The following is a 22,675-nucleotide window of genomic DNA, read 5'->3' on the forward strand; positions in this document are numbered from 1 at the left end:
CATGAAGAGATGGCTGTTGAGGGAATGAACTGACTAGCAGTGGTGAAATATAGATGTCAAGACCCATTTTTTATGCAAGGAAAGTAATGCTTGGAAGGGTGCTAATGTTAGCCTGTCTTGCTATCACTACACCCACCATAACTCCACCACACGGAGTGATTCTAACCAGCCAGATTTGAAAAAATCACTAAAACAGTCTATTAGTCTGGAAAGGAGCTAGTAGAATCCAATATCAAAGGTAGGATAAACACAAACAGCAGAAATTCAATTCAATTATATACTGACACATGTAATATATTATTTAAATGCTTGTTATTCATCATCATATATGAACTGAAAGTCTAAATCTTTGTTTGCTTTGCTTTAGAAATACCTATTTCTGATTATATAGGAGTCGGTGTGTGGAGATCTTTTAAAGAGGAGGAGACGCCCCTTAACACTTGTCTTGTCTCAAAAGTGGGGTAAGCCATCTTGTATGGTTTGGCTTGTTGGAGCAGTAGCTAAGGTCAGCTAAGGACTCAGTGCAGCATATAACCCAGTGCAGGTGGTAGACTGCATCCCATGTAAGTAGCACCAACAGCAATTCTTCCTGCTGAAGAAGGGACGGCCTTCTAGCCTGATAAACCAGTCTAAATGTGAGATCAAATGTGTAATTTAGTCTGCCGCAGATGAATGAGACATCGGAAGATTGTTGATGAGAACAACCCCTTGTTTTTCAAATCATGTCAGTGCCCAATGGCCAATGCCCTGACCAATGAGTGTAACTGACTGTGACGTAGTAAGTGCAACAGAAATCTGGTGATGGTGGTGGGAGGGGTGTAAAGAAAGGCCATGGCCGTTTCTCAATTCACTCATTTTTGCCTACGAGTTTGTTCTAGCCTGGATCAATGCCCCAGGCCCTAGAACTAGCGGGAAATATATGCACAGCTCTAGAGCACGTTTGCACGGTATGACTGCTAGTTACAGCTGGGTACAGAATGCATGGGCTGGGGTTCTTTTTCTTTCACCTTTTCTCACTCATTGCACTCTCTTAATTTTCTGTCTTCCTTTTCCTTATTCGTCTGCTTCTTCCCTGTGGTCCACACAATCACAAGCACACGGTTTGATGCTACCTGGGTCTAGGTATAACTATTTATTTAGAGGCATGTACTTTTCATCTTCTCACTCACACCTATGGTGAATGTAAGGTTTGTGACATGGAATGTGCATGGGGCTGGCACCAGAGAGAAACAGCTTAAGATTTTTAACCAGCTTAAAAGATTAAATGCAGATGTTGTCTTATTGCAAGAAACCCATAAATCAGCGGCATCTATAAGTGATCTTAACTCCCCTGAGTTCCCTGATGTGTTTGCAGCCTGCTATAACTCGAGACAGAGAGGGGTAGCTATTTTAATCCACAAAAACCTCAGTTTTACTTTATTAGACAAAATTATAGATCCTGAAGGCAGATTCATCATAATTAAAATATCTATTTATAACCAAAAGTTGTGTATTGTCAGCATATATGGTCCAAATGTTGACGACCCCTCATTCTTCCACAAAGTTTTTCATTCACTTTCAAAGCACGGGGATTGTTCTCTAATTATTGGGGGTGACCTCAACTTTGGTCTAAATGGAGAAATGGACAGGTTGAGTACAACAGGGACCCAGCGCAGTTGGCAATCATTAAATGTAGTCAAACAATACATGAGTGATTTTGGTCTTTGCGATGCATGGCGATCTCTTCATCCTAACAGTAAGGAATACACTTTCTTTTCCAATGTCCATCATTCCTACTCTCGTCTGGACTATTTCCTAATCAGCAGCTCACTGCTGTCTGATGTCTCAGATGCTGTAATCCATCCTATTGCTGTCAGTGATCATGCTCCTGTTACTTTAACCCTAATAAATAAAAAAATAGCCCCACAAAACAAGAGCTGGAGATTAAATACATCACTGCTTAAAGATGAAGAGTTTCTCAAATTTTTCAAGGAAGAGTGGGCATCATACTTGGTGTGCAATGATTTACCAGGAACATCAGCATCTATACTATGGGAGGCAGGGAAAGCAGTGATGAGAGGTAAAATTATTTCATTTTCATCTCATAAAAAAAAGTTAGAACAAAAAAAGATCCAGGAATTAGAGGGGAAAATAAAGTTACTAGAAAGCTCGCTAGATGAGGAAAAGTTAGGGGAAATCCGTAAAATAAAACTAGAACTAAACGAATTTATTTAAAAACAAAATAAATTTTTAATTCAAAGACTTCGAATTGACAACTTTGAACATAGCAATAAGTCAGGAAGCTTCTTAGCTAACCAGCTAAAAATAAACAAAGAAAAAACGACTATATTTGCAGTTACAGATTCAATTGGTAATACATTACAGGATCCGGAGGATATTAACAATGCCTTCCAAGATTTCTATAAATCTTTATACACATCACAGTTAAATCCATCAGATAATGATATCAAGCGATTTCTGGATAAAATAACTCTTCCTAAATTATCAGAGAGTCAAAGAGCGACCCTGGACTCACCGCTGTCTACAGCTGAAGTTCAGGAAGCATTAAAAAACATGCCAAATAATAAAGCTCCAGGTCCAGACGGGTTCCCTACTGAGTTCTATAAAGAGTTCTGGGACATTCTGGCCCCAACGTTCCATAGAATGCTGCAGGAAACTCTAGATAATGGCAAATTTCCAGTTAATATGAATTCTGCCACCATTAGTCTCCTGCTTAAGCCAGGCAAAGATCCTATGTTTCCGACCAGCTATCGTCCCATATCCTTAATTAATGTGGATATTAAAATAGTCTGTAAAGCTTTAGCAAAACGGTTAGATAAAGTCACTCCTCTCATAATCCACCCAGATCAAACTGGTTTCATTAAAGGGAGGCAGTCAGCTGCTAACACACTGCTGAATTTAATAGATTATTCCTACAGCAAAAATCTTAAATCCTATATATTGTCCTTAGATGCAGAAAAAGCATTCGATAGAGTAAACTGGAAATTTTTATTTGCTACTCTACATAAATTTGGCTTTGGCAATTCCTTTATAAATTGGTTAAAAATATTATACAGCTTCCCAACAGCCTGTGTCAGGACAAACAATCAAACATCTTCCAGTTTTTGTCTCCAGAGGGGCACCAGACAGGGATGCCCACTCTCCCCCTCACTTTTTGCTATTTTTATTGAGCCTCTGGCTGCTACAATCAGACAAACAAATATGATTAAAGGTATAAAAGGCATGAAAATGGAGCATAAAATTAGTCTTTACGCAGATGATGTATTACTTTATCTCCAGCACTCAAACACTTGCCTCTCTCAAGTGATTAGTTTACTAGAATCTTTCTCAAAAGTCTCAGAATACTCTATAAATTGGTCTAAATCTGTAATACTACCAATTAATTGCTCTCTACAGAATCCCTCAGGTCTACAATTGCAATCAGGAAATATCAAATATTTGGGAATTACTGTGTCATCTAAACTAGCTGAGTTACCAAAACTCAACCACACCCCTCTTTTAATGAAAATAGAAGAGGACCTAGAAAGATGGAAATCGCTTCCGATCTCCCTTTTGGGTCGGGTAGCCTCAATTAAAATGATGGTCTTACCCAGAATTAACTACCTATTTTCAATGATCCCAAATAAACCATCAACCGAATGGTTTAAATCTCTAGATTCTTCCATCTCTAAATTTCTTTGGAAGGACAAACCCCCTTGTATCAGCTTAAAAACACTACAGAAAACTAAAGACAGAGGGGGACTAGATTTACCTAACTTCCAATACTACTATTTAGCAAATAGATTACAATACATCTCTAAATGGATAAAACATAATCCCTTAGATGAGCCCTGGATAGACACAGAACAGGATATATGCAGTAATATAATAATCTCAGATTTGCAGTTTATTAGCTCTAAGATCAAACGGCACCCATGTTTCAAAAATATTAACATCAGCTCTTCCCTGACAGCATGCGTGGGAATTTCTAAAAATAACGAACTCATCACTTATCCCGTGCAGTCGTACACCCATCTGGAATAACCCTGACATTCTACAAAACAATAATGTGATAAACTTTCCGTACTGGAAGAATAAAGGTATTACATATCTGGATCATTTGTTTGAGGGTACGGAGTTTATCACATTCGCTAGATTAAACTTGCAATATGGCATTAACAAAAATAAATTCTTAGAATATGAGCAAATCAAAGCTATAATTAGAAATAAATTTAAGCATATTGATGGAGGTTTAATAATTCCAACTAAAATATCAGAGTTTCTAGAGTTAACCCCCCCCAAACTACTGTCTAAGTTATACAGGACACTGACTAAACTGGATGATACAATATCTCTTCCTATTACTAAATGGGAGGAGGATTTATCAGTCAGCTTTGAACAAAACATCTGGGCTCAGTTATGTCTAAGAACTTTTAACATGACCAGAAACCCCAATTTACAATTAATACAATACAAAATCCTCCACAGAGTGCACTATACAGGTCAAAGATTATTCAAGATGGGTTTTGCGCAATCTAACATCTGTCCACAGTGCACAGGCAATCGACTTGATAATTATTTTCACGCGTTATGGTTATGCACGCCGGTTCAGAGATTCTGGGTACAGGTATGTAAGGATCTATCACTGTGCCTGGGTTGTAAAATCCCAATTTCCCCTTCAGTTTGCTTGCTGGGTAACTTTGAGGGAAGCTCTATGGGAAAAAAATCGGTTTGCTTGGCATTCACTGCATTATGTATCGCAAAGAAAACTATCCTCATGAATTGGAAGAGTAAGGATAAACTCAACATCAATCAGTACAGAGATCTGTTGTTGGATCATATTAATCTTGAGACAGCATCTGCATCCCCATCAGACCGATCTCTCTGGGCTCCCTTGATCGGCTCCATCACTTAGTGTAGTGGGGGGCTATGGGGTGCGTCTTGTGGGGCGCGGGGGCTAGTTCGGGGGTCCTTGGGTCCTGGGGGCTCGGGGGGGTGCTCGGAGCGGGGTGCCTGGCGGGTCTGGCCCGGGGGACTGTTGCCCCCGTCGGGGCGGGGTCTGGGGCGCCGCGGGGGGGTCCTGCGGCGGCCGCGTGCGGTGCTCTTGGGGGGTTCCGTGGTGGCGGACGTGGGCTACTGGCCTGGTGGCTGTGCTGCTGCTGGGTGGGGCTGGGCGCCGGGCATCGGTTCTTTTGTGGTGCTGGCCGGGGTGCTTCTGCTCTGCGGGGCGTCGGGGCGTGCCTCGTCTTCCGGTGCCGGGTTTCGGTGGTTGGCCGTGGCGCTTGCCGTGGTTGCGTCGTCCGGGGGGGGCGTGGGTGGTCGCGCCTGTGGCCGGGGTTCGTGTGTGTCTGTTGTGGGCTGGTTGCGGGCGTCGGGGGTCCCTTTGGAGTGCCCCCGGGTCGGGGTGTGGCTTCGCTCTGTTGGGGCGGGTGCCGGTGGCGCGTGGTGCGGTGCATCGTGCGCGGTTTGGGAGTGGAGGGTTGCTCGGTGTTTGGCGGCGGGGGGGGGACGGGCCGTGGCCGGCGTGGCCGTCCTCCTCTCGGCGGCCTGTGGGCGGTGCGGGGCCGGAGCGGGGTGGGTCGTGCTGCTTTCGCGCCGGGCGCGGCGGGGGTGGTGGGGTCGCGTCTGCTGCTTTCTTTTTGCTGCTTGTGCCGGCTTCTGGCGGCTGGGGCGGCCTTGCTGCTCTGGCTCTCTGGCGTGCGCCGGGTGGGGCTGCTCTGTCCTTTGCTTTGCCTTGCGGCTGTGTTTGCTGTGGTCGGTGGGGGCGGGGTGGTTTCGTTGTGTTTTTGGGTGGGGGAGTCCGCCTGGGGGCTTGGTTGGTGCCGTCGGTTCGTCCGTGTCGGCCTTCCGGTGTTTTTTCTGTTGGGGCTGCTCGGGCCCCCGCATGCCGGCGGTGCGCTGCCGGGGGGATTCCTGTTCGGCGGGCTTGCCTGTCTCCTGGGAGGGCAGGCATGTTGACTTTTCTGGGGAGGAGCATCTGGGTGGAGGGGTCCTCGTGGTGTGGCGGTGGGTGTTGGGCACTGGCTTGTTTGCGACCGTTCTTCTCCGGTGAGGGGGAGAATATTATAATTTTTTTGTTTTTGTTTTTGTTTTTTTTTTTTTTTTGTGTGGGAGGGGGTGTGTGGGGGGGGGGATCGGGGCTTGGAGTGGGGCTCGGGATTTGCGCTTAGCTGTGTTGTGTGGCTTTCTTCTTCTTCGGATTGGTGCTGTGGGACCGGTGTCGGGGGGGAGTCGTTCGGGGGCCGGGGTCGGGGTGGGGAGTGCTGGCGCCGGTGCCGGGGGTTTTTGGGCATTGCCCGGCCCACTGCGGGGTGGGTCTGGGGTGGCTCCTTGGGTCTGGGATCCCTGGGGCGCATTGCCCTTGGGCGGGGTCCCCGGTGGGGGTTCGGGTTCTGTGGGGAGTGCTGCTTGGGTTCTGGGCCGGTGTCCGCCCGGCTGTCTGTCCCTGCTGCCACGGCCTCTGGTGGGCCGGGGTGCCTCGGGGCCTGCGGGGCTGGGGGGGGGGCATGGACATTAACACCTATGGCAAGTGCTTACCCCCTCACGGGTTTGCACTCTGTAAGTGGGGGAAGGGGAGGGAGGGGGAGTAGGTATGATCTCGGCCTGGATGTCTTCTGTCGCTTGTGTGGTGAGTAGCTTGATTGTTATTGTAGGGGAGGGATTACATCTCCGGAGGGGGGGTGGGGGGTGGTGATAGAGGGAAGAAGATCTTTGAAGGGCTTTGGGTCTGGCTCCCTGTCTTGGTCCTGGTCCGTGCTGCCCCCTGGTGGGGCTTCGTCCGGGGTGGGGGCTCTGCGTGTTGCGCGTTGGCTGGCCGGCTGGGGTTGTCCCTCCCCTTATTCATTTATTTATTTATTATTATTATTTTTTTTTCTTATCTTCCTTTTATATTTTTTTATTTTTTTTATTTTATTTTTTTTTATTATTATTATTTTTAATTTAATTAATTAATTTATTTATTTTTTTTATTTTATTTATTTATCTACTTATTTTTTTTTTTTATTATTATTTTTCTGGATGGACAGGACGGGGGGAGGGTGGTGGTGTCGGCTCCGTGCCCGGCTGGCTGGTGGGTCCTGCTGCCGGTCCCGTGCCCCCGGGCTATGGTGGTGAAACTGGTGGGGCCCCCTTCTCTGGGGGGGCTCTCGGGGAACAGGGGTGCCTATTGGAGTCAGCGGGGGAGCTGGCTCCCTGGGAGTGCAGCAAGCACCCCAGTCCTTTGCTCCCCATCCCCGAAATCCTCCCTCTGCCTGCTCCATCACTCGACCACACATGTAGGTTTTTGGGGAGGGGGTCGTTACTGGAGGGCCACACCTTCTGATGACGTCCCCCACCCCAATTTTATTTTGCATTTTAGACACTTCCATCTACATCATTTTCACAACACACATCTATGTAGGGCATTTTCGGGGGGTGGGGGTCAGGGCCACCGGGGGGGGGGCTTATTTTATGGGCCTCACCACGGTCGGCCTCCTCCATCCCCTCTCGCATCTAGACATTGAGGGTTGAGGGTTGTCGAAGGGGGGGGGTGTGCTGGCACCGTCTATCTCCTGGAGGGGGGGTGGAGTGTGCCGGACACCCCCTCTTGGTACTCCCAGTTTTAATTGCATCTGAGAGCAACACGCAACAACACCACATTCGAGCGGGCGCAGTGAGGATCGGGGTCTTCTCACACCCCTGTTCTGGGGTGCGGGTCTTGGGTCCTGTTTTGGGCTCCGGTTTTTCCGCTCGCACTTCTCCTCTTGCCTATTTATTTTAATTGTAATTATTAATTAATTTATTTATTTACCTATTTATTTATGTTTTTTTTTTTTTTTTTTTTCTCTTCCTCGGTGGGGGGGAGCGGTTGCGGGCGGGTCGGTGTCTGGTGTCCGCTGTCGCATTATCGGGGGCTCTTTTTTTTTTTTTTTTTTTTTTTTTCTTTGGGGGGTTTGGCATGTCTGTTTTCTCGGGGGGCGGGCGGGCCTGCTGGGTGGGGGTCCTGCTGGCGGCGCGCCGCTGGTGTGTGGGGGTCCGGGCGGCTCCGGCGGGGGTAGTGTTGGGGGGCCGGTCTGGGCGGGCTGGCTGCGCTGGCTAGGTATTCGGGTGGGTTTTCCCTCCTGGAGGCATGGCGGGGCTCTGTTCCCGCTGATCGCGGTGGGTGGGGCTGCGGGGCGGGTGGGGGCCTGGAGTGGCTATGGCCGGCGCGTGGTGGGGGGCCGGGGCGGCGGAGCTGCTCTGGCCGCGTGTCAGGGCCTGGTGCGGGCTGCGGGGGGGGCGGCGGACGTGGCTGGGCTGCTTTAGCTTCGTCCGGTGGGGGGGCGGCGCGGTTCGCTCCGCTCTGGCTTTGTGCTGCCCCTCGGGCTGCTGGGGGGGGTGGTTGCGCCGGCTGCGGTCTGCTCTTCTTGCGGTTTTGCGCCGGGCGGCTTTTCTGCTCTCGGGCTGATTCTGTGCGCGGTGTGTTTCGTTGCGCGCTGTTGGCATCGGTCTTGGTGGGGTGGGGCTGCGCTTTTGGCCGGGTGGGCGTTTTGGGGGGGGTCCCGCGGCGCTCGTGGCCGGTTCGCGGCGGATGCGCATGGGCCCCGGCCGGGGACGGGGCCGCCTGAGTGTTTTCCTGGGTGGTGCGGTCGCGGTGGGTGTTGCGGCCGGTCGCCGGGGCTTGGTGCGGGGGGGCGGGGCGTGTTTCGGTGCTCTGTGGGGCTGGGGCGTTTCGGTCGGCGCCGTGGGGGGGCTTGTGTTCGGTGCCCGGCCCTACTTCGGGGTGGCCGGCTGCCGGCGGGGCCCGCGGACTCGTCCCCGCAGCTCCCCGGGGCGCCGGCATGGCGGTGGCTGGGGGGCTTCTTCGTGGCTGTCTCTCCTCCTGCCTTGGTGGGGTCTGGTTTCCGGGGCTGGCCCCGCCTTGGTGCCTTCGCTTCTGGGGTCCCCTTGGGCGCCTGGGGCTTTGGGTCTCCCGGCGCTGGACTCAGTGCTCTGGGGGGTGCGCCTCTCCGGCTCTCCACAACGACTATTGAGCATTTTTTTCTATGGTTAAAACTTTACATGCACAAGTTCACCCTCACAAACAACTACAGGTGCTAGGCTTCAGGTACTTAGAGATTCACTTCCAAACAGAAACCCCACATTCATATCTTCAGGTAACACAGAGTACATGTCAGACTTAATAATATTACTTTAGCGATAGTTTCAAGGTGTTGCTTTATTGTATATCTCGTACCATGTTTTTTGGTTGTGCTGTTCTTTTTTCTTTTTTTTTTTTTTTTTTTCTCCATCTCATTACAGGTGTTGAAGCAGACTGAAAATGTTTTGTCATTGTCTCCTTCCTATCTCCTCTTTCTTTCATCTTTTGTCCTGTTTTTTTTCTTTTTCTTTTTCCTTCTTCTTCTTCTGTTTTTCTGCTCTACTTACATTGCAGTGTCCATATGAACTGTAAAACTCCCTGCATAATTATAATAAAGCAATTTATATACATGAAACAAGTGGAGCGGTATGGCAATTGCGATACCGCTACACTTGTGAAAGTAAAATCTGTTGGGCTCCTTTTGGCATCAAGACAATTATTCTTACTGCCACCTTGCCAGACAGGACACTGTAAAAAAAAAAAAAAAGAACTAGCGGGCCAATCACAACACGGAGGGATGTTTTGATTTTCTGGAAACAAAGTGGGTGGGGTTTTGAGGGCAGGGCAACAAAGCTGCATGACACTGGAGAAAGCACAACAAGGAAGATGGCAACAACTATTGAACAGTTCTCATTTGACTCAGTTTTTGAATCAGTTTTGGAAGGATTAGACTTGGGGTTTTCGTTGAAACGTGAGCAGGAAGAGGCTCTACACACATTCAGTTTTAAAAAGGAGGTATTCGCTGCTTTACCGACATGTTTTTCGCAATATTGATTGACAGCTGTCACACTATGCTTGTAGCGACAGTGGAAAGGAAAAACTCATTTTTAACAGGAAGAAACGTCCAGCAGAACCAGGCTCAGTGTGAGCGGCCATCTGTTGAGGCCGACTGGGGTTCAAGGAGACAGAAGCAGAGAAACAAAAAGCAGCTGTAAAAGGCGTCCCTGTCCAGGAAACACACAGCCAGGCAGACGAGCACCGAGCTAGCTCCCATGTCAGAGGATGAAGAGAGCACATCCAGCCAGTCACATTCAGAGAAACAGGACTACACTGGAAAACAGGCTGATCTCTAATATCTATGAACAAAGGTGTTGATCGGAGCAGCACAGCTGATATTTCTTTCCAGGATGGAGTCACAGCCAAATAGGAACAGACTAGGCGAAGCTACTATGAGAAAAAGCAGAGAGGGCATACTGTTAGAGATTGAAATTATTATGATCCTTTTGATTTTTGGTCAGAGGTTAGTAAATAAAATACATAAAGTCTCTGCATTTGTTAGCTCAATCTGGGGAGATACTGTACAGGCTCTACTTTATTTGTTGGACTCCTTGCTGCAAGTACAAAGAATGATGATCTCAACAAGGCAGGTAACTGTGGTTTTTCTTTTAGTAAGGTGATTATTGGAGTTTCTCCTAACCCTAACCACCTACTGACCACAGGAGAAAGGGACCAGGCTCCTGCTACCCTTCACAGATTGATCGATGAATGGTTTAATGTAATCTGCTTTGCATTGTTTGGGATGTTAATTGTTAAAACCTTACTTTTGTAAATCTAATACAAGACATTTCATACTGGTTTTAGAAAGTGGATATCTGCAGAACACAGGCCAGTACCACTGATGTGAAACAACACACTCGTATGTAACTAACCATGAAATTGAAAATGGTGCTTATTGTTGAAAATAAATAAGCTGGTAAATGCTTGCATTAATAACCTCATAATGTTAAAGTCACATGATTAAAGCAAGAATGGATTCTACCTTTTTCTGCAGTTTTTATTTAATTGGTGCTGAGAATTAGCCTGAATACCTGAGATTGAAAGCCCACTGTTTAGAAGTTTTTTTTTTTCTAATTGTGTCATAACAAAAAAAAAGAAAAAAAAAGCGGTTAAGCAGCTGGAGAAGAAGTAAATGTCTAGTTTTATTTTCAGTGATTCAGTTACGGTGTCACGATCAGTCTTTAACAAAAGGTTGAATTTTCTTAGATTAAATACAAGAAAATTGGTAAATATGAGCCTCTTTGAGTCACTGAGGTCTGATTTACTCATAAGAGGGTATTAAAGATATTGTGAAGGATTTTTTTAAAAGACCCACCCTCTCCACTTTGAAAAAATAATGCGTGTGTGAGAGCATGCACAAGCCCATTTCTTCTAGTGCAAGCTGTATTTAAAAGTTGCTGTTCTCATAGCTCATATAGCATGCTGTGCCCAAACGTCCTTTGTGACCCCTAAATCCCTCAATCACTATACAGAGTGGGGAATATATAGGGGACTTTATAGCGAACTCAGTTAACTTACTGTTCGGACAGATGATCACTGTTTTTTGCTCCATTGGTCACGTAACTCCTCCTTCCCTGTGCGATCTTAATTAGTTTCCGCTGTTGAGTAGCAATAGCCTATGGCAACAGAGGGCCGCTGTGACAGCAAATCCAATGTTTTGCGAGGAGAGCTTTTAGCACAAAGCATTCTGGGATATATCTACCTCTTTTGAGGTCTTTCTTTTATTCTCATACAGAAAGGTGAGCTTTAATGACTGTCTGAAACCATAGCTAACCACATATATACACCTGAAAGTGCACATATGCAGAAAAAGATAGCTAACGGGGCGAGCACGTAGGATGGCCTTACGTAAACCTATCACCAGAGCGATTGTGTATTAGGAGGACCACTTAATTAGATGATCCAACTGGAAATGCAAGATCATCCTTTATATCTTTAATATATCATGGTTAGGAGAGAAATCAGTTTTCTAATCAATTCATATGGATAAGGTTAAATGTACAACCTTCCAAAGTTATTTCGGATGTTTGTGTGTTTTTCAGTAAAAGTTGAATATAACGGATAGGAAGCTATGAGTCTCAGTATTTAGGCGTGGATTTTTCTCTTTTTTTCATTAATAGAGAGACAGGCTTGAAAAGTTCTGTCTTGGCAACTAGCATGAAGTTTCCTAGAAGATGTTTCACCTCTAATCCAAGATGTTTTTCAGTTCTAACTATTTGTGGGGAGCACTGAGATTAATATACTGTAAGTGGAACAAATAATTATGGGTGGAAAAAAACTAAAGGTGGCTCTGATCCCTCCCACTGGATTGGCCGTGGAGGTCACCTCGGGGTTTTAATGGTCGTAAGGGGGTTCTGATGGCTCGTTAATTCCCTGGTCAGGGTGGTTTCAGTCACATGCCTCAATGAAGTGTAAATCAGGTGAGGGCGGGTGAGAGGTGAATCTTCAGAATATTGTTCTTAAAAATGCTTTGTAAGTAGGTGAAAGGTAATGTCTAAGACCACCCCGTCTGTTGAGAGATATTTTATCCAGGTTAACAAAGACGGCTTCCTTAACCCCTCGCTCAAGCCATCTTCCTTCCTTGGCCAAAATATGGACAAACCAGTGTCCTTTAGCCTTTAGCTGAGAGCAGTCCTGAGGAGTCCCCCACCCACGTGTTCAGCTCTGCGCCTGTGTAGCGCTTTCCTTTGTCACTTTAATTTAAAGGTCTTTGCACTCTTCACTACTCTCAACGGCATAAAGCACATTGAGGACATAGGGACCCCCATTTCATCATTCTGCTTCATTCTCTCTATTCTCCCAATCTGCACACAATGTTAGTTCTTTCTCTAATGTTATGCTCTCTCTGCATTTTCTCATATTAGCTTTGCCTCATCTGTTCCTTTTTCCTGTGACTCCATCCTGGAGAGAAATATCAGCTGTGCTGCTTCCATCAACACCTTTGTTTATAGATATTAGAGATCAGCCTGTTTTCCAGTGTAGTCCTGTTTCTCTGACTGTGACTGGCTGGATGTGCTCTCTTCATCCTCTGACATGGGAGCTGGCTCGGAGGTCATCTGCCTGGCTGTGTGTTTCCTGGACGGGGCCGCCTTTTACAGCTGCTTTTTGTATCTCTGCTTCTGTCTCCTTGAACCGCAGTTGGCCTCAGCAGATGGCCGCTCACACTGAGCCTGGTTCTGCTTGAGGTTTCTTCCTGTTAAAAGGGATTTTTTTCCCTCTACACTGTCGCTACAAGCATGCTTAGTGTGAGGCATTGCCTTCGAGTCAATGAGTCAATGCAATCAACTGGTTTTCCTTAGATAGAAAACTTTCAATCAATTTGACTGTATGATCTAGTTGAACTGTAAAGTGCCTTAAGATGACTTGTGTTGTGAAATAGCACTATATAAATGAATTGAATGAATATATATATATATATATATATATATATATATATATATATATATATATATATATATATATATATATATATATATATATATATATATATATTAGGGATGGGCCGATTTATGAAAACCGTCAGAATCGTTCGGTTCGACTGTCTCGGTTCGGTTCGCGTGTGTTTCGTTCGGTTCATGCGCTGCTCCTTTTTCTCATAGAGGAAGCGATTACACTCCAGAGCAAAAGGTGGCGGTACTGAGACCAAAGCCAACCGCCAGTAGTAAACAAGAAGAAGAAGAAACGAAGCAGCTTAGCCGGGTGTAGCAGAAAAAAAATCAGTTGTTGTGGAGAATTGTGTCGGACTGGCGAGTGGGAAAGAACAGGAGTTGGAAGACGTGCCAGCAGCACTTTATAGGTCTGCTGTATGGGACCACTTTGCATTTAGAGTGACCTACGATGTGGCTTCGTCCGCTCCCCTCTGAGTTCCTTGGAGATGGTAGAGAGCATGTAACCTGACAACAGCCAGATGCATGTGGCGGAGCGAGACATGAGCGAGACATGCATCTGGCTGTTGTCAGGTTAGAGAGCATGCGCCAGATGATTCAATTCAAAGCAGCAAAACATACGGAAATGATCCAGGGTTTCCGCGGATCATTTAAAATAATTACAGTCCATTATTTTTGGGGGGATTTTTTTCATTAATTTCATAATTTTTTATGGAATTTCGGTGTAACAATCAACATGTATCGAATCGAACCGAAAACCGTGACCAGAGACCGTGAATCGAACCGTGGATTTTGTGAATCGTTCCACCCCTAATATATATATATATATATACACTCACCGGCCACTTTATTAGTTACACCTGTCCAACTGCTCGTTAACACTTAATTCCTAAGCAGCCAATCACATGGCGGCAACTCAGTGCATTTAGGCATGCAGACATGGTCAAGACAATCTCCTGCAGTTCAAACCAAGCATCAGTATGGGGAAGAAAGGTGATTTGAGTGACTTTGAACGTGGCATGATTGTTGGTGCCAATCTGAGTATGGGCTGGTCTGAGTATTTCAGAAACTGCTGATCTACTGGGATTTTCACGCACAACCATCTCTAGGGTTTACAGAGAATGGTCCGAAAAAGAAAAAACATCCAGTGAGCGGCAGTTCTGTGGGCGGAAATGCCTTGTTGATGCCAGAGGTCAGAGGAGAATGGCCAGACTGGTTCGAGCTGATAGAAGGGCAACAGTGACTCAAATAACCACCCGTTACAACCAAGGTGGGCAGAAGAGCATCTCTGAACATCTCAGAATTTGGCGTCTACAACATGAAAGCATGGATCCATCCTGCCTTGTATCAACGGTTCAGGCTGGTGGTGGTGGTGTCATGGTGTGGGGAATATTTTCTTGGCACTCTTTGGGCCCCTTGGTACCAATTGAGCATCGTTGCAACGCCACAGCCTACCTGAGTATTGTTGCTGACCATGTCCATCCCTTTATGACCACAATGTACCCAACTTCTCCTGGCTACTTTCAGCAGGATAATGCGCCATGTCATAAAGCTGGAATCATCTCAGACTGGTTTCTTGAACATGACAATGAGTTCACTGTACTCAAATGGCCTCCACAGTCACCAGATCTCAATCCAATAGAGCATCTTTGGGATGTGGTGGAATGGGAGATTTGCATCATGGATTTGCCGACAAATCTGCGGCAACTGTGTGATGCCATCATGTCAATATGGACCAAACTCCCTGAGGAATGCTTCCAGCACCTTGTTGAATCTATGCCACGAAGAATTGAGGCAGTTCTGAAGGCAAAAGGGGGTCCATGGGGTACCTAATAAAGTGGCCGGTGAGTGTGTGTATATATATATATATATATATATATATATATATATATATATATATATATATATATATATATATATATATATATATATATATATATATATATATTTATATAACTATTTTGTCACCCCTCTTGGGGTGGTATGTGTCATCCTCAAGTTCAGGTCCTGGGAGTTTGAGGGTTCTGCTCAGTATCTTAGCTGTTCCTTGAACTGCACTCTTCTGGACAGAGACCTCTGATGTTTTACCTGGAATCTGCTCTAGCCACTCTCCCAACTTGGGGGTCACAGCCCCCAGTGCTCCAATTACCACTGGCACCACTGCTTATCTTACTTTCCTCATATTTTCTAGCTCCTCTTTCAGCCCTTGGTATTTCTCAAGCTTCTCGTGTTCTTTCTTCTTGATGGTGCTGTCGCTTGGGATTGTCACATCTATCACTACTACCTTCTTCTGCTGTTTGTTGATCAACACCATGTCTGGTTGGTTAGCCATCACCAGTTTGTCAGTCTGGATCTTGAAGTTCCATAGGATCTTAGCTCGGTCATTCTCAACTACCTTAGGAGGTGTCTTCCATTTTGACCTTGGGACTTCCAGCCCATTCTCATGGCAGGTGTTCCTGTACACTATGACAGCTACCTAGTTATGGCGTTCCATGTATGCATTTCCTGCCTGCATTTTACACCCTGCTGTTATGTGCTGTATTGTTTCAGAGGCATCTTTGCACAGTCTCCAGTGGGGGTCCTGCATGGTGTGGTAGACCCCAGCCTCTATTGATCTTGTACTGAGTGCCTATTCTTGTGCTGCCATGATTAGTGCCTCTGTGCTGTCCTTCAGTCCAGCCTTTTCCAGCCACTGGTAGGATTGCTGCGGCTTTTCCCTCCATGATGGTTCTCCTTCATCTTTCTTTTCATCACTTTCGGTTTTCTCCTGCCTGAGGTATTCGCCAAGCCATTTATCTTTGGGGGCCATCTTTCTGATGTACTCCTGGATCTTAGTTGTTTCATCCTGGACAGTGACACTCACTAGCCCTCGGCCTCCCTGGTTATGCTTGGTATACAGTCTCAGGGTGCTGGATTTGGGGTGAAACCCATCTGATGAATGGCAGGGTATATGTATTGATGGCCTGGCTCTTGCTTTTCCCATTCAGCTGACTTTTCAGGACCTGCCTTACTCTTTGTAGGTATTTAGCTGTGGCGGTCTTTCTTGTTATCTCCTCGTGGTTTCCATTAGCCTGTGGCATCCCAAGGTATGTGTAGCTGTCCTGAACATCTGTAATGTGGCCTTCTGGTAGTTCAACCCCCTGGGTTCTGATCATCTTCCCTCTCTTTGAGACCATGCAACTGCACTTGTCCAGTCTGAATGACATTCCAATGTCGTTGCTGTAGATCCTGCTAGTGTGGATCAGTGAGTCGATGTCTCGCTCACTCCTGGCATACAGCTCGATGTCATCCAGGTAGAGGGGGTGACTGATGATTGTTCCACTTCGGAATTGGTATCCATAGCCAGTCTTTGTAATGATCTGGCTGAGGGGGTTCAGGCCTATGCAGAACAGCAGTGGGGATAGTGCATCGCCTTGGTATATGCTGCACTTGATGGTGACTTTTGCAGTTGGCTTTGCGTTGGCTGCCAGACTTGTTTTCCACAGCTTTATTGAGTTCTTGATGAAGGCTATTAGTGTCCTGTTGATGTTGTACATTTCCAAGCATTCCTTTATCCACCTATGTGGCATTAAGTCATAGGCTTTCTTATAGTCAATCCAGGCAGTGCACAAATTTGTCTGCCTGGTCTTACAGTCTCGAGTGACTGCTCTATCCACCAGTAGCTGGTGCTTGGCTCCTCTGGTGTTACTGCCTATTCCCTTCTGGGAAGAGTGCAAGTATTAAGAGTAAGAGCCATGTGCCTACTCATCTTAGCAGCTATGATGCCTGACAGGAGCTTCCATATGGTACAGAGGCAAATTATTGGCTGGTAGTTGGATGGGATTGTTCCCTTCTGGGGATCCTTCATGATCAGAATTGTCCGTCCTTGTGTTAACCATTCTGGGTGGGTCCTCTCCATCAGCAGTTGGTTCATTTGTGGTTAGTTTTTTTATGTCAGGGCCTGGTGCTGTCCAGCTCTTCATACCTGCCGCTCTTTCTTGGACGTCTGCCGTTGTAACGGTTACTGGTTCTTGTTGTGGGAGATTGCTGCGATCTGTTCTTAGATACACTAGGCACTGAGCCTTCTTCTTCTCCTATATGTTCCTCCAGTACTGTTCAGTCTCAGCCCTGGGTGGAGCTGATCTTGCCCAGATAGCAGGCGACACAGCGCCAGATCCGTTTTCAGACCGGCAGATCCGCATAACACATCTGTTTTACTGCCTGCCCCCAAATCAGAGAGAGCGAATCACAGTCAGTTTACAGATGGTTTGGAGCCGGGGATATGGACTGAGGCACAACCAGAGAAAGGCGATAGAGACAGTACTGCGGCTGGTGATTATGAAATTAAAATCATATCCAAAGTTGATTCCTCATTAAGGTAAGCCAAAGTTGTTCAAAAAGGCATGTAAGAAAATATATTTTCTTTAGTTTTGTAAAATATAAGTGCCGTTGACAGCTTTGAGGATCAAAAGTTAAGCTAATCTTTAATTGTGTTCATTAAAATCCATCGAGAGTTTGTGTGCTTGGTCTGTAATAAAAAAAAAAATAGCCATAGTAAAAAACATTTCACGTTCAGACTCAAAAAATTAACAGATTTTATCACTTAAACGTTTAGCATTTATGGGGTTTTGGCTAGGTGACTGCAAAGCCTATTTTAAAACTATCATGACAAACCCGTTTTTAAATCAGTTAGTGACTACAACTCTATGAGCATGTAGATCAAAAAGCGTTAAGAGATTAAATGTAAGATAAAACAGCGTTGATACAACGCAAATTTACCAAACTAGTGCAACTACATCTCCCATCATGCACCGGACAAGATGGCGCTAACAGTTGACTGTGTCTGCTAAAAAAAACTGTTCACTGTCCAATGCGGGTGGGAGAGTTTACATGGTAGGGGTTTGTTACACCTGCAAATCAATAATATAATGAATTTTGTGGGAGATTAAATTCTAAAGAGCGATCTGGGAGGAGTAGTTAAAAAGAAAATCAGCGATGTGGCTGTACGCTGCACTGAGTTGTGTGTGAGTTACATGTGTAATAGAAACTACAAGTTATTTCACATGTAAATGTTTAATAAAGACTTCAGATGACAAACAACCATAAGATACAAACAAAGTTTCAACTTTAACTTCCTTATCACATAAGCATCTTAATTTTTCCCATGCTTATTATGAGAAGAGTCTAACTTATAAACTATGCAATGGTTAAACAGAGGGAAAGTTTAAATGTTTTAAGTCACCCATATTGTTCAGTAAATAATCAGCTTAAATCCAATACATCAGAATTAACCAATAGTTAGTAACTCTTTTCTAATGAATAGTCTGCAGCTTTATTATTGTTAGTAGTGGTAGTAGTTGTAAAATATATTATAATGTTTATCTTTTGTCTCAATGAGTTGCACATTAATTAATAAATGATGTGTATTTTGTCTTTATAGGAGCTGTAAGGAAGAATCCTGCATCTGCTAGTGCAGCAGATACAGAAATTGACAGCTTTTCTATCTGGTGGTTCACCCTAGCTTGTGACCGTGCAGGTGGTCGCAAAGAACGGCAAAAATCATAATCCTCATCTTAACAATCTTGATCTTGTGCGAGTTGTGATGTTTAGAGATGAGTTTGTTGTGTGAACACAGCTTTCAAAAATAAACAATCAGTTTAATGATTATTAAAATACATTTATACATTTCATATTGTCAGTTATTTAAATAAAAATGGTTAAATAAAATAAATAAAAAATAAATGGAATAAATATGGTTAAATGATATGTTCTCATAATAAATCATTTATTCAAAAAATGCTGTTATGTTCCTTTTTTCTAAAGATGCTTTTAAAATGCTTAACTGTTTTTATTCTTTTATTTTCTTTCTTAATATCACTAGATTTAAAAAACACTCATAGTTTTTGAAAGGTATTTCTTCTGTTATTAATATTAAACATTTAGAGGGTTTAATAAAATGAGGCCTGCAGTGTAAAAGTAGCCAAAGATTCCTTATCCGGTGCAATTCTGGTGCAGAATCAGAAGATTAGAGGCACATCTGGCCCAAATCCAGAGCAGATCAGGGAAAACGGGCAAATCATCTGGTATGGATCCGGCCCGTAGATGACCCTCATCAGTAAAACGGGTTCATATCGGTATTGGCCCGTTGTGCTAAAAGACACTGGCCCAGATGCGTTGCGCAGATTTGGTCCAGATGTCATGATGAATCTGGGCTGGATCCGGGCCAAATACATTTTGTTATCTGGGTGTATTATTACCCTGCCACTGTGAGTACACTTTGGATGGGTTGGTGGAGAACATCTGGTTTATTCTCCTGGCTTCTGCTTCTCCCTTGTATCTCTTTAGGCGGGTGGCCAGGGCGGTGAGTCTTTGTTTGGCAGTTTCTAGAGCCTTAGGAATCGACAGCTTGTTGTGCTTAGGTAACCTCTTCCCTACACCTTTCTGTAGGTCAGAGAGCTGACCTAAAGCTCTCTTCGTGTTGCCTTGATCATTGCCTCCAGCCCTCTCCTCCATGGGGGGTAATGCTCTTTGTGGCCTGTGGTGTTTATCTTATAGACAAGCATCTCTAGGATCACTGTAGCTATGGCGTAGATCAGCTCATTGGTCTCAGTTATGTCTTTAGTAGGGATAGTATGTAGTGCTGCATTTACATCTTCTAGAAGACTTTCAGAGGGTACTCTGTCATTCAGCCTTGGCAGTCTTGGTCGTCTTACTAGGGGATCCAGCTTGGCTACGATCTGCAGTCGTAGGTCAGCCGCCCTTACGTTTAGTGGGCTTGTTGTTGTTATTGGGGCTTGGGATGTCTGAGTGTTGTTCACCTGTTGTCCTGACTCCCCCTTGCCGCAGCATGTCTGTTGTACCTCATCAATTTCTAGTTGTGATAAGAGCTGCCGTTTGCGGATGTTAGAACACTAAGTTAGGCGTTGCTTCTTTGTTAGTGTCGATGATGGATTTCAAGCATCAACATATCCCATAATCTCTGCATGTATCCTCTCTCACTGTGGTTGCTTGTATAGTAGCATTTCATCAGGTCCAAGTTTTCTGCTCTAGTCCATGTATGTCTTGTTCCAGTAGCCCATTTCTCATCAAGTCCTGGAGTGTGTGTGTCACACTTTCAGCTGTGAAACACATCCAAACCAATAAGAGGAACAGACTGGATATAGAGAACAGCCTGATATCAGCTGTTTTTCACACTGCTCTATCTGAGCTCATCAAAGCAGCCCAGGGGTCTGGATGAAAACAAAGTAAACTTAATTAAGTTAGTCTGACTTTAATCTTTGTTCCCAATTCATCGGGATTAAATATGATTATAAGAAAGTAACTCAGAGGAGCTCTGGTTTACAAATACAGGTGAATATTTAATTTTGTATTTATTTTCTTTACTAACTTAAATGCAATGTATTTGGTTTTTTAGATGGAAAGCAAAAAAGCCTAATAATAAAATGCTCAAATTAAAAGATTAAGTAAAATAGTTTTTATTTTAAAATCAGTTATTGTACGTTTGACGTTTGGACAGTCATCAATACTTCTGACTGAGAAGAACTCATGTTAAGACAAAATTCGCAAAGCAGTACACAAGTCAAAAAGGTTGGCAAACACTACTTTAGAGAAATAATCTCATGTGGCACTGAAGGTGTTTGTCGCAGCAGTAATAGAAATTAAAACAATATGCAGAAACCTCTCTTTGACAAATAGGAATTCTGAAACTTATTGGATTGGAGGTAGAAAGATATCAAAGAGAACTGCAATAAATAGCTTAAGTGCCAAGTACTAATACAAAAAAGATCACTTCCACTTTCACATTTAAATGAGTTGTTGTTAGTTTTTTATTTAAATATCTAACTTAATTAAAGAAGTTCTTGGAAGTGTTGAAGATCATGGAAGTGCTAATCTGCATTAGGACCTAATCAAATAGGTTTCTAATTTTACATTAGACCTTTCTGATAATGAAAGAACTCTCTATAAACTTCTTGCAATGTAGTTGTTTTATGTATTTACAGGTTAATGAATGTAGTTAGGCTGTTTTTGGTGTAAAGTCTGATGATTTGTTCTAAGTGATGCTTTGAGTTCCTCTGCAGCCTTTTTCAAAGCCACTTTCAAAGACCCGTCAACCCTTGACAGGATTAAGCCAGAATAATGCAAGCAGAAAATGACAGAATAAGTTTTGTGACATGACATGAATGTGAAAAATTTAGCTATTTCTTTCCCAGCAATTACTTTTTGTCCACTGAGTTGGACTAAAATTGTCCTGAGGATTATCTACATCCCAGGCATAAATTGCTGCAAAATATTACATATTATTCCAAATAGTTGCTGAAAAGACTTTCCACCTAAAAAAAGCAATACAAATGTTTTGAAAACAAAATTTTTTTAAAATCTGGTTTTAAAAATTACTGGCTTACAGGAAAAGAAAAGGAAAGCAGCTAAAAGGAAAGCAGCGAACTTCTTTGCAGTTTTTAGCTTATGCTATGGCCATATTGAATGTATTGATGCTCAGTTCCAATTCTCCACCAGAAGAATGTAGACATTGCACAGTAGCACCATATTTAAAAGAAGGGATGATAAATACGACTGTCACTACAAGTCTTCAATAAAGCTTTGTTGGAAAAAAAATAAAAACCGAATAGTGGATGCCTCTGTGTTGTTATTAAAGCATTGAGTGATGGAAGCTAACGTTATTATGACCACAATGTTAAAGAAGAAGTAAGGTAAGGAAAAACCAGCACAAGCTTTGAAAGGGATCTGCAGTATATGTATGATCTGGTGAACTGTAAAGTGCCTTGAGATGACATGTGTTTTGAATTGACGGTATAGAAATACACTGAATTGAATTAAATAATACCTCTAGACCAGGGGTCCCGGATTAACTGACCACGGTCCAGATCCGGACCCACCTACTGGCTAATCCAGACCAGACCTGATTCAAAGCATTTCTAAATTACTGCATGTTGTGCGATGACAGTATCTAAACGACACTTGTGCCACTTCTCTTATTAATATGGTAGAGCCGTCCGGAGCATCTGGGACCAGACTAAATAATGATGCAAATAAGCCAATGAGCTGCGTTAGTTTGGGTCACTGCAGTGAACCACGACACAGCAGGCAAACCTGTGGCAAGCCGGGCGATGGGAAAGAAGAAGACGAGAAAGTGTGGACTGCTGTTAGAACTGCTGTGAACTGGTGAAAGAAAAGTAAAATGGCGTACTCAAAGATGACCCTGCACATTTAGAGTATGTTTGGCTCAACCTACTGTTGTGAAGCAGGATTCTCCTCCATGACCATAATCTCTTTTTAAAATAACAGAAGATAATTAAAAATGACCTTTACTGGTTGATGATTTTCTTTATTCGGACCCTGCTGATTTTTATTGGTTACCCCTGTTTTAGAACAAGTTAGTCCTCCCACTCGATTAGGTATAATCAAACTTTAACATATTTAGCCTGACCATTTTTGACCA

At 44.3% G+C, this 22,675-nt stretch overlaps 1 protein-coding gene across 1 annotated transcript; it reads right to left on the minus strand.

The window, feature by feature from the left end:
* Positions 1–4,747: 4,747 nt before the first annotated feature.
* On the minus strand, positions 4,748–5,606 carry LOC119798485 (extensin-like; the record flags this gene model as incomplete). Its single annotated transcript, XM_038307979.1, has 1 exon — positions 4,748–5,606. A coding segment is annotated over one exon (720 nt), but the record flags the coding sequence as incomplete, so codon positions are not given.
* Between the last annotated feature and the right edge of the window lie 17,069 nt (positions 5,607–22,675).

This window comes from Cyprinodon tularosa, unplaced genomic scaffold (assembly GCF_016077235.1).
Source record: "Cyprinodon tularosa strain WSP-4 unplaced genomic scaffold, ASM1607723v1 ctg626, whole genome shotgun sequence".
Classification (NCBI taxonomy): domain Eukaryota; kingdom Metazoa; phylum Chordata; class Actinopteri; order Cyprinodontiformes; family Cyprinodontidae; genus Cyprinodon; species Cyprinodon tularosa.